Source organism: Corylus avellana, chromosome 4 (genome assembly GCF_965113065.1).
Source record: "Corylus avellana chromosome 4, dhCorAvel1.hap1.2, whole genome shotgun sequence".
Taxonomy (NCBI): Eukaryota; Viridiplantae; Streptophyta; class Magnoliopsida; order Fagales; family Betulaceae; genus Corylus; species Corylus avellana.
In genome coordinates, this window is record NC_142493.1 from 30,788,929 (window position 1) to 30,801,399 (window position 12,471).

General features: G+C 39.8%; 3 protein-coding genes and 1 pseudogene across 4 annotated transcripts; 2 read left to right on the forward strand and 2 right to left on the reverse strand.

Annotated features, from left to right (window-relative positions):
* Nucleotides 1-67: 67 nt before the first annotated feature.
* Nucleotides 68-3,307, forward strand: LOC148586610 (chaperonin 60 subunit beta). Its single transcript, XM_088515901.1, has 2 exons — nt 68-492; nt 3,141-3,307. Exon 1 carries the CDS (start codon nt 329-331, stop codon nt 467-469), a length of 141 nt encoding a protein of 46 aa, XP_088372027.1. The 5' UTR covers nt 68-328; the 3' UTR covers nt 470-492; nt 3,141-3,307.
* A 389-nt stretch (nt 3,308-3,696) lies between these two features.
* Nucleotides 3,697-4,838, reverse strand: LOC132177625 (Acyl-CoA N-acyltransferases (NAT) superfamily protein). The gene has a single exon (XM_059590024.2). It carries the CDS (start codon nt 4,412-4,414, stop codon nt 3,836-3,838), a length of 579 nt encoding a protein of 192 aa, XP_059446007.1. The 5' UTR covers nt 4,415-4,838; the 3' UTR covers nt 3,697-3,835.
* LOC148586611 (6-phosphogluconate dehydrogenase, decarboxylating 2-like) lies at nt 4,523-7,747 on the forward strand (annotated as a pseudogene).
* A 1,573-nt stretch (nt 7,748-9,320) lies between these two features.
* On the reverse strand, nt 9,321-10,528 carry LOC132179385 (uncharacterized). Of its 2 annotated transcripts, none has more exons than XM_059592108.2 (2): nt 10,333-10,528; nt 9,321-10,248 (listed from the first exon to the last, which is right to left on the reverse strand). In XM_059592108.2, exon 2 carries the CDS (start codon nt 10,191-10,193, stop codon nt 9,741-9,743), a length of 453 nt encoding a protein of 150 aa, XP_059448091.2. In that variant the 5' UTR covers nt 10,194-10,248; nt 10,333-10,528; the 3' UTR covers nt 9,321-9,740. The 2 variants fall into 2 exon arrangements, with proteins under 2 accessions (XP_059448091.2, XP_059448090.2); XM_059592107.2 differs by having other exon boundaries at nt 9,321-10,208; nt 10,310-10,528.
* Between the last annotated feature and the right edge of the window lie 1,943 nt (nt 10,529-12,471).

Genomic DNA, 12,471 nt, shown 5'->3' on the forward strand with positions numbered 1-12,471 from the left:
AAAAAAAATTAAAAAATTTTAGGAGGATAAAGCATTACTCTAAAGTCGGTCATTGAAGCATCGATCATGAATCATCAGACTTTTAGAATCCCAAGACACACAGTTTCGGCTCCCCTGCCTATGCTTATCTGTTGGGATTGATTCTCTCTTCTGTCTCGCCCTCTCTCTCTGTCTCGCCATCTAGCCTTATAAATGGCCTTGAGAGATCGTATTCCCTTCCACGGAATTCTTTCGGAACCTTGAATCCGAAAGATCCCGTCCAGATTGTTTCCATTTCTAAATCACATGCATAGAGCTGTAAACGGAAAGATAGATTAAGAAGAAGAAGATGATGGGTTTGAGTGTGCAATGCATATTAGACTTGATTGTGGCAGGTATTTCTTTGGTGATTGGACTGGGTATTTTTGCGTTCATTGCCTCCATTCTTTGCTCTGCTGCTTTCTTCCACAATGCCAAGGAAGCCTCTTAATCCCACCCACCAACCAATTCAAGGTACATCATGTTATTTTCTTCTTTATTGTGCCATTATTAGTAGAAGAGGTAGTTGTTAGAGCAAATTTTTGAACAGTCGGAATAGGGACGACGGGCCACTTGCAAAATAGAGAAAAAGTCACCAAAACCGCTAGCCTGCAGGGACGGGAGATGCTCCAATGCTTAAGTTAGTGGCCTCTTTTTGAGGCAAAAAACTGAATAGAGAGTGTTTACGGGGAGGGAGAGTCATTATCCCTGATTTTTGGGTTTAACAAGTAAAAATCTTAAATATGGTTCATGAATACTTGTCAAGTGGTAGGCTTGTATAGTTGTATCCCTCTAATTAGTTTTCATGTAGTGGAGTGTTTGAGTGGAGGCTCATCTATCGTACCGGCAGTGACCCCCATTCTCACAGCCGACTTGCCCAACTGGTCGGGCTCTGGAAATCTTGTGTGTACTTACAATTAGGTTACCTTTAACCTTCAATGCTAAGGGTGAAGAGTGTTGGCCGTCGGTTGCCTAATTGAGACTGTGGGTGTTGAAGTGCCCATCGCATTGCGTAGGTCTTAACCCTTCGACCTTGTGGCTCGGTACTTGTCGAATCATTATGCTTTGTCGAGTGGATCCTGGAGGCAAGGTCAGTTGTGCCTTGTCGAGTGAGTACCCGAGGCAAGGTCTTTTGGCGATCTTGGTGGGTTGGGATGTGTGGCATCCCAACTGACAACGGCAATGGAGATTTTGGCGGGTTAGGATGTGTGGCATCCCGACCGACAATGGCGTTGGAGATCCTGGCAGGTCACACATCTCGACCAACAATGGCAATGGAGATCTCGGCGGGTCAAGATGTGTGGCATCCCAACCAGCAATGGCGATGGAGGTTGTGCCTTGTCGGGTGGACCCGAGGAAAGGTCTTTTGGCAATCTTGGCGGGTCTGGACATGTTGCATCCTGACCAACAATTTACTTAGTGGCTGAGGAGAGCTTGAAATTTTAGGTGTTTCTTGTAGAAGCTCAAAGCTCACAATAGACAAGAAATGTATAGCAGTTGTGCTGCTGGTTAGCTCAAATATAGCTAGATTTTAGTCCAGGTCATTCCAGTAGATCAGGTCGTAATCATCAAATAATTCAGAACGTTTTAAACAGTTAGAAGATATGTACTGAAATTGGACAATGCCGAATCAACACTCATGCATAGATGCTGCTGGTCAGACAATTTATGCTTGACCAACACTTGTGCATGGGGACTGCCGATCGGACAAAATCATGCCTGACCAATGCGTATGCAAGCAAAATATATGTTATTAGGAGTAAAGGAACAATAAAAGTTTACTTGAGTCGAGTGGCTTGGGTTTTGCTGAAAGACACACCAAGTGCTTGGAGACTGCTATGGTGGCATATATGTTATTTAAAGTAAAGGAACAATGAAAGTTTACTTGAGCTGAGTGGCTCGGGTTTTGCTAAAAGACATTCCAAGTGCTTGGAGACTGCTATGGTGGCAGCGGGGTCCACTTCAATAGGCATGTGGTACAAGAAAGTGCAACATAATTTGCAATCATGATTGCTAGCCAAATGTCTGGAGGATATATATATATTTTTTTACCTCAGAATCTGGTCCTCAAGAATGTGTTGCTCGAGCTTCGAATTTTGGCACTCAGACATTGGTCCTCAGCCATCGGGAATGTACTGCTCGGCTTGGCCAAGGTTGAGTCTACTCGGCAATGGCCCCTCGGGAAAGGCAGTGTGTGGCAACTCTGACATGAGGAGGGAGAAGAGGAGACCCATAAGCTTAGCCCAAGCGTTTGAAGAGAAGAGGAACATTGTTCCCACATACAGTGCCAGCTGTAGAAGCAAATTTTCGGATGGCCGAACTGACGATGGATCTCCTGCAAAACGAGGGAGAAAGGTCACCGGAAAACTGCTGGTCTGCGGGGCAATGGGGAACCTCCAATGCTTTAGTCTGTAAATGCTTGTTGAGAGAAAATTGAATGGAGAGAGAGTGGGGAGAGGAGAGGAGAACATGCACGTGTGAGAATGAGGAAAGTAGAATGTGCTTACTTGGGAATGTGTGCCCTTTTTTATGGGAGGCTCCTTGGGGTGGTCCTTGGATGCTTCCCACGTGGCGGACTCCAGTTGCCATATGTTGAGCGCAATCTTGCTCAAACTACTTTTGAGTGTCTATAAGTGCAATAGTTTCTAATATTTTAGGATGTCTAAACTGATGTGTATGTGGGAAATCCAAATATAAATATCGTTTCTTACAGAATCTATAAGATGGATGTAAACAGAATACAAGTTTAGCCATCTCATGCTCTAATAGTTAGTTGTTTTCAGCGTATAGTTTTTAGTATGTTGATTGCAAACAGGTTTGGTAGAAAGTGATTTTTACTGCCTAATGAGCAGCACTAGTTAGTGGGTATCCCTTTCAGGCTGTTCACCTTTATGTTTCCATTCCTATTTGTACTTGTGATTTTGTGGCTTGATATATAATTTCTGACTGTTCTGCTGTGAAAAATGTATTCTACCACAGAGTTTAAGTTGAATGGAAATGTAATTTTCCTTTTTGTTACATCCTCTGTAGATTTTTACCTGTTTTAACCATCATTTAAGTGCTTTTCACAGAACATTTTGGGCAATGATAACTTGGATCAATTGTTTTACATGTTTCTGTAGGTACTGAAGCAAAAGATCGAAAATGAAGCTTCTTGTTTCTGTGGAATTTATCACTGTTATGGAAGTGACATCAAGTGGCCTAATGTGGCCACTGGCCTTTATGTACACCAAAAATGCACCACTTCTCTCCTTACTAAAGTTTGATTTTCGCTAGAGTTTTTGCTGCCTCTGGTTTTTCTATTTCCCCTTAAATATTCTTATGCATCTTTGCACGAATAAGTCTCGAGCACTTAAATTGTCCCTCAATAAAATCAATTAGAAAATTCAATTGAAATGATCCTGATAAACAATTAAGGGTCCATTTGGGATTGTGGTTTTAATAAGTGAGATTTAAAAAATTACGTTTTTAAAAAATTGCGTTTTTTGAATCGCTACTTTTTAAAATTGCAATAGCGTTTGGTAAAATATATTAAAAAATATTTTTTTATCAAATATTTGTTATGCGAAATTATGATTTTGTTTAAATTTGCGTTTTTTCAAATAAATATCTCATAATCTGCTTAAAGAAATTGCAGATTTTTTTTTCTTATTTAAGATTAAGTGTTTTTTAAATTGCATTGTCAAATGTCTTACATGTTTTGATGTCTTTTAATATCGTAGATTATTTTTGCGAAATCGCATTCTTAAACGCACCCACCCTAAGTAATGACATTGTGTTAGCGATGGTAAGAAAATACAACCGAAAAAACAATTTACTATTTTCTTTTTTTCTGTTTTCTGGAGTACACCATTCCCCGGATCCCATCCGGATCCGCCACAAACCCCAAGGGCCTATAGAACCCGAGAACGCGGGGCTCCGAATAGAGTGCAATATTACAAATCCCTTTGGATGACAGCTCGTCTAACAACCTCTCCATCACAGCCTTCCCTAAACCAATCCCCTGGAAGGAGGGGTCCACCACCACGTCCCATATGATCGCGTTGAAGACGCCGTCACCCGTCGCCCTAGCAAACGCCACGGGCCTCTGCGTCTTGTTGTACTGGATCCACAACAGCGACTCGGTGTGCTCGAGAGCGAGCTTTATCTTCTGCGGGTCGCGCTTCGGGAACCCGACCGCCACGAACACGGTGTTGAGGTGGTCGAGGTTGAGGTCGTCGATCGTGCGGCGGAGGATGAAGCCCCGGGACTCCAGGGCTTGGTCGGAGATGGAGTAGTTGGTGGTCTTGGTGTCGGTTGAGGTATGAGCTGAAACGGCGACGGTTTTGTGGCGGGCTGGGGTTTTGAGGCGGAGAGAGGACGGGAGAGGCGTGGAGATTATGCCACGTAGAAGCATTGTTCCTTATTTACAAAGGGCTAAAGAGAAATGACAACCGTGGCGGTTGTATTATAATTATTTGCGTGATATTGATATGTATGAATTTGGTTGGAATTTGTGGTGGTCATGGACCGGTGGAAGATACGGTTGGTTGGTTGGTTGGTTGGTTCACAGGGATATAATGGGCCAATTTTCTTGGTGGTCCAACTGGGACAGCTCAGCATGGTGGGTGAATTCATTTCCAGCCCAAACTCGAAGCCAAATTTGATCAATGAGATTTGACCACCCTTGTGTAAAAGAAGTGAGCAGGAATAGCGATGATGAATTATATATAGAGGACAGTGAAAGAGTACGATCAAATTCTTGGTGCTCTGCAAAACCCACATACTGAATCTTTCTGGGTTCAGCTCATTTTCAAGCAATTCCATTGTCATAACCTTTTCAGGTATGTTCTCTGCATTTATTTTGCCTATATTTGTTATTTCAATCCTATGTAAATTGATTGACTTCGTTCGAGTTATTGTTCGTTTTACTAGTTGAGTTGGATTACAAACATATGCTAAAGACGAAAAAGGAAAAAAGAAAAAAAGCTAGATCCGTTATCCTTTTAATTTTGCTCGTCTTGCCTTTTGGGTTAATACTTTGCACTGTTTTCTCATGCAGTTGTTCTGTTAGAGTCATATTCCTGTCTACGATATGAAAATGTGAAAGTTGATCCTTTACTCTATAATGGACTATAATGAGAATCACAGTTTGATGGGTTTTTTTTTTTTTTTTGATAAGTAAACAAGAGATAAACTGTATCTGCCTTGTCACCGATATCCTATAAAAGAGAAAGGATAGTCGGAGCTAAAGGCAGAGTTACGCGTAAGGAATATATACACGCAACGAAATTCTACTTCAATATTGCCTAACGATAGATTATGATCAAATATGCTATGTTATGTTAAAGCATTACCACCAGCCTTACTCATATCAATCATGCTATGCAATGTTATAATGGTTGTTTTTTTAATCGGGAATTCATTAAAAAAGGGCGAAGTGGTACACCCGAAAAAAGAAAAAAAGATCAAGAAAATTATGAAAGCTAAAAATATTAAATTAGTCAAAGGTAGTTGTCCAGTGGTAAAGATATATGTTGCATAGATCGTCTTTTGAAGGATTCTTTTCCGGAGTTATTCCGTTTTGCTAGGAATAGGGATGCAACGGTGGCTGACCTTAAGAGTGTTAGTAATGATACAACTCAATGGGACATTAACTTCACTAGGTTGGTGCATGATTGGGAGGTGGACTGTGTCTCCTTTTTCTTCAACTTTTTGTACTATGCTAGAATGGGTCGGGAGGGTGATGATAGCCAATGTTGGAAGCACCCTAAAAAAAATCTTTTTGAGGTCAAAACTGTTTATAAGGTTCTTCTTGCTAATGTTATGCATTTAGATTATTTCTTTACAGCTTACATTATAATCTATGTAGGTTCATTCATATGTGTAAAAGATCTTCTTAAGTATTGGAATTCGATCGAACTAGTTTTTGTTTGTTTAAATGGGAATCACAAAGTCCTGAAGTGTTGAGTTTGCTTGTTGATCTTTGCTTAAAAGTTTTGTTTGGTTTCCTTCAAGCATTATGAAGTGGTAGTGGGATGAGGATGGTTAGTGTATGTTTTAGTGTCAAATCCTGCTTGGCCAAAAGAAAAAAATGAGAAAGAAGGAATAAAAAAAAGAAGAATAAAAAGGTTAAAAATTGAGTCTCATCTCCTTGATCTTTCACGTTCTTGTGCCGAATCTGATAAATGTTCTCAGCAAGAACCTATTTTCTTATGGAAGATAGTTGTTTGTTGTTCTTTTTTTTGATATTGACTATCTTAAAAAAAAAAAAAAATAGCATTGGCCTGGTGCTGAAAGCTTTCTTTGTGGTAGGCCTTGGCTACAAATCTTTCCTGGCCAAAACAGAGAGAAAAAAAAGGACAGATAATGATATTTAAATTTTACTTTGTTGCGATTGCAGAGAGATCTATCTCCTCCTTAGACATAATTGCTTGAAGGCCATATTTATTATTTACGAGCTTCGATATTTATGAAATTGAGATTTTTTCTTTTAATAACTATTAATTAGAGAGTATAAGGGCAACTTGTTTTGGTGACTTACATTTATGATTTTTCAGAAGTTATATTTTTATATTCTTGTATCTTTGTTTCTCATTTTTATGTCAACGTCAATGTTGTGTTGTACAATAAGGTCTGTTCCGCTAACACTCAGGTACCTTGTACAGAATTTATGGCTGTCCTAACCAGAATTGGCCTCGCTAGCCTTGCTTTCATGGGGTAAAATCTAGCCCTCAACATTGCAGAGAAGTGATTTCCAGTTTCTGTTTATAATTGGACCACGTCAAAAGTTAGAACGATCCGAACAGGAAGGAAACCTTCCCTTGTATGGATTCCATGATCCTGAATCCTTTGTTCGTTCGATCCAAAAACCTCGTGTCATAATCATGCTTGTAAAGGCTGGGTCTCCAGTTTATCAAACTATCAAAACCCAATCAGTTTACAAGGAGAAAGGAGACTGTATCATTGATGGTAGTAATGAGCGGTATGAGAATACTGAAAGGAGGGGGAGAGCCATAGCTGAGCTGGATCTACTTTATCTCGTCATGGGCCGTCTTTGATGCCTGGAGTTTCCTTTGAGGCCTATAAGTACAATGAAGATATTCTTTTTAAGAGCCACCCAAGTTCCTGATAGTGGCCTTTGTGTTTACTTAATTAAATTGATAAACGAGGATCAGGAAATTTTGTTAAGATGGTTAACAATGGGATTGAATACGGTGATATGCAGCTGATAGCAGAGGCCTATGATGTTCGTAAATCAGTTGGAAAGCTCTATAATGAGGAGTTAAGCCATGTTTCTCAGAATGGAAAAAGGGAGAGCCATTCAGCTTCTTGATTAATATCACAGGAAATCTGGTCCAAGCTCAAAGAGATTACTTTGGAGTTTGGAGGTCATACATATGAGAGGACCGACATGCCGGGATCCTTCCATACTGAATGGTTCAGGATTGCTAAACATTCAAAGATCTGATTTAAGCCGTCTGTGGTGGTCGCGTGCTGATATGATGTCATTAAATGTAATAATGTGACTGGTAAATTGGGCAATCATCCTGTCAACTTCTGGTGACATCATCTGTTCATGATAGGTTTATCAAATCTGTTAATTTGTCTAGAGAGCATTCTTCTTCTGTTTGTTGTGGAGATCAATCTTGAGTAGATCAATAAGCGCATGTATATCCCCTTTAATTTTTTGGGAGCTAAACGCGGTTTCATCAAGTGTGTATTAAGAGGATGATGCTAGAAACATCAATGATTCTTGTTTGTTTGATAATCTCCTCTCCCTTTCCATCTTTTGTCTTTTCATTTCTTTTAGTGTGCTGTTCGTCATTGAATGTGGAGCCCTCCTCGCCTTTACTTGTAAAGCAATATTGAATTTCTCGTACTTGAGTCATCAAAGGTCTTTTATCTCATAAAAAGAAATGCTTCATGGCTCTGGGCGGGCGTTGGAAATGCTGACAATGCCTTCAATTCTACTTGTCCCTCGTTCTAATTAAATGCATCAACTTTAGCGTTAGCTTTCTCTCTAGAAAGTAGAAGCCTTGCCTCCTCCTTGTGAGGTTTTTCACCGCCTCTAGCGGTGTTCTAGGGGAGGAGGAATGGATCATTTTTCCTCCCTTCTCCCCTTTCTTGTCTTCTCTTTTTGCTCTTTCGCTGTTCTTTTTTTTTTTTTTTTTGGCTCCTCTTCTTTCAAGGATCGCAACATTAGCCCCTTCACCCCTTTTGCCGAGCTGCGCCACCCCCTTCGGCCTTTGCTTTCTACTTGCACTTTGATCCCTTCAGGGGGCATTTTCCAGCCAAATCTTTATTTTTCTATTAGTTTCGCCTACCGGCTCGACGCACCATCTTCTTCCTTGGCCTTTCCGTTGTCCTCCATGCCTCCTTGCGTCTCCCACGTGACCCCCACATGCTGGCGTGTGGATTTCACGTACTCGCTAGTGTTCTCCTAGCGCCATCCCCTCGTTGCTTCCTCCACTGATGTTGTTTTTTTTTTTGGGGGGGGGGGGCGGGAGGTTGTAGTTATTGTTGTTTTTTGTGGGGTTTTAACTAACTCCTTGCTCTTATATAGTTTTATCTAGTAGTGGAGTCATTTACAAATGGAATTCGTTCCTCCTTGTTGACAAACCTCCCCCTTGACGACTTTCTTTTGATGGTTGTTGTAGTTTCTTAATGAGGGGGTCAAAAATGGTTGAGGGACGTTTTGAAATTTGTGTTATTTCTGACACATAATTCAAATTGTTTTGACTGGCAACCAATCTTCTTGACGTTTGTGTCAGAAATTTATAAGGTCGTGTCATTCACTTAGCACATTCCCTTTTAATTTATATTTACTCGCATCAATCTAGTTGTATTGGAGCTTATTGTTGGGTTGTCCATTCTTTCCCTTTTAATTTATGTTTACTCACCCTAATCTAGTTGTATAACTTGTATTGAACTTATTGTTGGGTTGTACATTCCTTTTTCAGTGTTTTGATTTGGTGTAATCATCCCCTCCCCCTCCCCCTTCCCCTTCCATTGTTGCGAAGAAAAAACATAACAATCAACCTGATGATGCATTTTCTTAAAAAAAACAAAAAACAAAGTGTATCAACTTTTGGTTGAAGCAGTTAAAAAAAGACAAGTGCAATTTATGGGTCCACTACACAGAGAAAATGTGCTCATATCATGTCCTACTCACTTCCATCTCAATTTTACACTCAATTGCCGTGGGTATTACTTCCTCCTAGTTTTAACATTATTTCTAAAAGTTGGAATTCACTTTCTTGCCCATGCTTGAAGGAGATCAAGCAGTTGATGTAATGTAGCTACTTGCTTGAGCCTTGAAAAACACACATAAATAGCTAAATATATCATAAATTAGTTGGCTTCTAATTTCTGATCTTTTTTAGAAGTTCATCAAGCATAAATATTGCAGAATTTTTCATCTGCCATAACTAGTTAACCTTCACTAAATTGTAACTACTACCCCTTTTTGCTTTTTTATTCATGCTACTAAGACATTGAAAAAAAAAAAAAAAAAAAAAAAAAAAAAAAAAAACATATTCGTGCATACATGTCACAGATAACGTACAAGTGCATTTGCCAGCTAACCTACCTGCTATCTTGGTTCACCATAAACTCTGAAAAGTTGGAAGCGGGAGACAGATATGCATGAGCTGCCATCTGCCCTTTAGTCACCCGAGAAGATTTAATGGATACAAAACGACGCAATCTTTGTAAGGAGAAAAATGAGCAGCTAGAATACACTAGTCTTGTTTGAGCATCATCTTGGTTTTTCTTTGCTTGGCTCCACTAATTGAGACTTGGCTTGCAGCACTTTCTGCCCTGTACACAGATTGTCCTTTTTCTTCTTTGACACTTGTTTCATCTTTTTTCTTCACCTGTTTGCGTGGCTTCTTTTCTGAGGAATACTTGCTATTTCCCTCATCTTGTGCATGCTTCATAATATGACCCATGTTGCCACTACTTCCCTCACCCTTTCCGCATGGAAGTAGTTGATCATGGTGGCTTGGACCGGAAGAGGCATCTGAAGCCATAGAGTCTTCACTCCCACCACCATCATCATCATCATCATCATCATGAATATCTCTGCCCTTGTCGTTTTCATTTGGTATGGTGGAGCCAATATATATTGTCCACCCAGACTCACCACTCCCGCTCTGTTCTTCTGAACCTCCAAGAGCCAGGGGAGACTCCATTGCTCTTCTAGCTAGCTTTAGAAACAGAATATCTATATAAGGAAAAACATAGTACCTAGAAAGAAAGAGAACAAAGTATAAAGTTAGAAACTTGATAGATATTGTTTCCAACTAACCTGCAATATTCAATTCTCATCACCTGGGAAATACACTTTCATTTTTTGTGTATCTGGGCTCTTCAACCAATTGCTTCTCTCCACATATATGACAAAGAGACCTATCTCAACAGTACACATTGAACCCTCATTATTAAATTGTCAGTGAACATGTCCCCTCTGGCAATCCTATCACCTTAAATTGTATGGCTTTAATCACTAGAAGACAAGCACTCTCTGATGAAAGGAGGAGTCCCCCCCCCCCCCCCCTCTCCCCTTCCCCGTCTCCAATATTATTGAGGAATAGATATAGTTTATATAGGCTAGGGAGGGACTTTATTTTGGTCATTAATTTAACCTCACCTGAAAAACCCACCATCTTTAATTCTCTGTCTATTGCATAAATAAAGAGCAGCTTTTAAGGTCAAAACTGAAAAACAGATTAGCCCCACTCGAACGAGACAGAATTTTGAGTCAATTTCTTAGATAGGTTTTTAAGTCTTTGCCTCTCTCCCTCTATTTCTCCTAATATTACTTTTCATATATTTAAAACATGACTTTGCGTCAACAAATAGCAGCCTTTACTGTGAAGCGTGCAGAGAAAACAGCTGGGTGTTGGCATTTTGCATCAGATGAATGTGATAAGGTTGGCAAAAGGTCATTTTGCTTCTATTCTTCTGTCCTTGTTTTTTTTCCCCCTTCCCAAAAAACAGGTTAATGCCTATTGTGTCATCAATAATGATGGCTATAAACTGCTGTACAACTGGAATGTCATTATCGTAAAAGTAATTTACTAAATAACATTACTCTTTGATTAACCGACGACGCGATCATGAAAATTTAATTGTAACTTTACTTGGAGAGTTATTGCAGGGTATTATTTGACTCTATAATTTTCCTTATTTCACCTTATTGGATGTTGTGATTGAGTCCACCTCCATCTGGGCATTAAGTGAAGTGGCATGAGCAGGCTTTCATCATTGAAAAGCATTTCTATGGTGCCCCACATCCCTTCTTTTTCATGTATATAAGCCTAGACAAGTGAGGCCCCTTGCCAATTCCTGCTTTTGTGGGGGCAGGGAGATCGACTTGTTCTTGTCTCTGAGCTGCATGTGAATGGAACTCGTCACTTCTCTTTTAATAATTACACATTATGGCATAAATTGGGTTTAATGTGCATTTTAACTCAATATTAATGAGTATGACTTACCATACACATGAATCATATATATTTTCTTAGGAGCATTTATATATATATTATGGTAAAAAAGAATACATCAAATTTTTTTTTTATGTTATACTTATTCCCAACATTTAATTTGTCCAAACTCAAAGGGTTTCTGTCCTTTACTAGCTTTGAGAACATTGTCGGTGGCCCTTGTCTAACATGAAGTTGTTTTGCAGTGAATCATTAATGGATCAAGAGAGAAAGCAGAAAAGAGAGAAACTGAAATATGTATTTCCTACCGAGTTCTTTTACGTACATCTTGGACAGCTCAGTTTTATGTCATTGATGTCCTTCTGGTTTTGGTGTTTTCTGTACTTAATTGACTCCTGTGTAACCTTTAGAACCGAACCACACGGTCCACACCCCCCCCTCGACACCCTTTTTGTTCAGTGTCTTATACTTCGTTTTAACTAACGTGTTTTACTGTTCAGTGTTTTTCTGCCACGTAAGCATGTAAGCCTTGGATTTTGAATTTCGAATATTTCTCTTTTTGTTTTTTATTAGTTCTAGAAAAAAAAATGCTATACACACACTCACATTTATTTTTAGATGAATCACTATTAAAATTTGAATCTAATGGTAATTTTTATTGTCGGTCAATGAGCGTACACTCGAGAATGTGTAACTGAGAATGTGTCGCATCAGCTGAGGTGGGCTCTTGTTGCTTTAATACTGGTGGACTGGGTACACATGCATAGGATGTTGAAAGAGTTGGCCTGCAGCATAAATATCTTCAGCCAACACAAGGTCACCAAGATTACAAAATAGGTTGCAAAAGTTGCCTGGAATTTTCAGAAATTGTTGGGTCCAGTCTTCCAGTCCAGGCGGGGCCTAACCCATCTGAGCCAGGCTTAGGCATCCCATTCGTGTAGGAACACCAACCCGGCAGATTCCTCGACCCACCTGGCAGCTGCACCACACACCATCAGGGCCTCCAGAACCCCATCCAAAAAAT

Coding starts and splice junctions, on each gene's coding strand:
- LOC148586610 (XM_088515901.1), top strand. CDS start 329: ATGATGGGTTTGAGTGTGCAATGCATATTAGACTTGATTGTGGCAGGT.
- LOC132177625 (XM_059590024.2), bottom strand. CDS start 4,414: ATGCTTCTACGTGGCATAATCTCCACGCCTCTCCCGTCCTCTCTCCGC.
- LOC132179385 (XM_059592108.2), bottom strand. CDS start 10,193: ATGGAGTCTCCCCTGGCTCTTGGAGGTTCAGAAGAACAGAGCGGGAGT.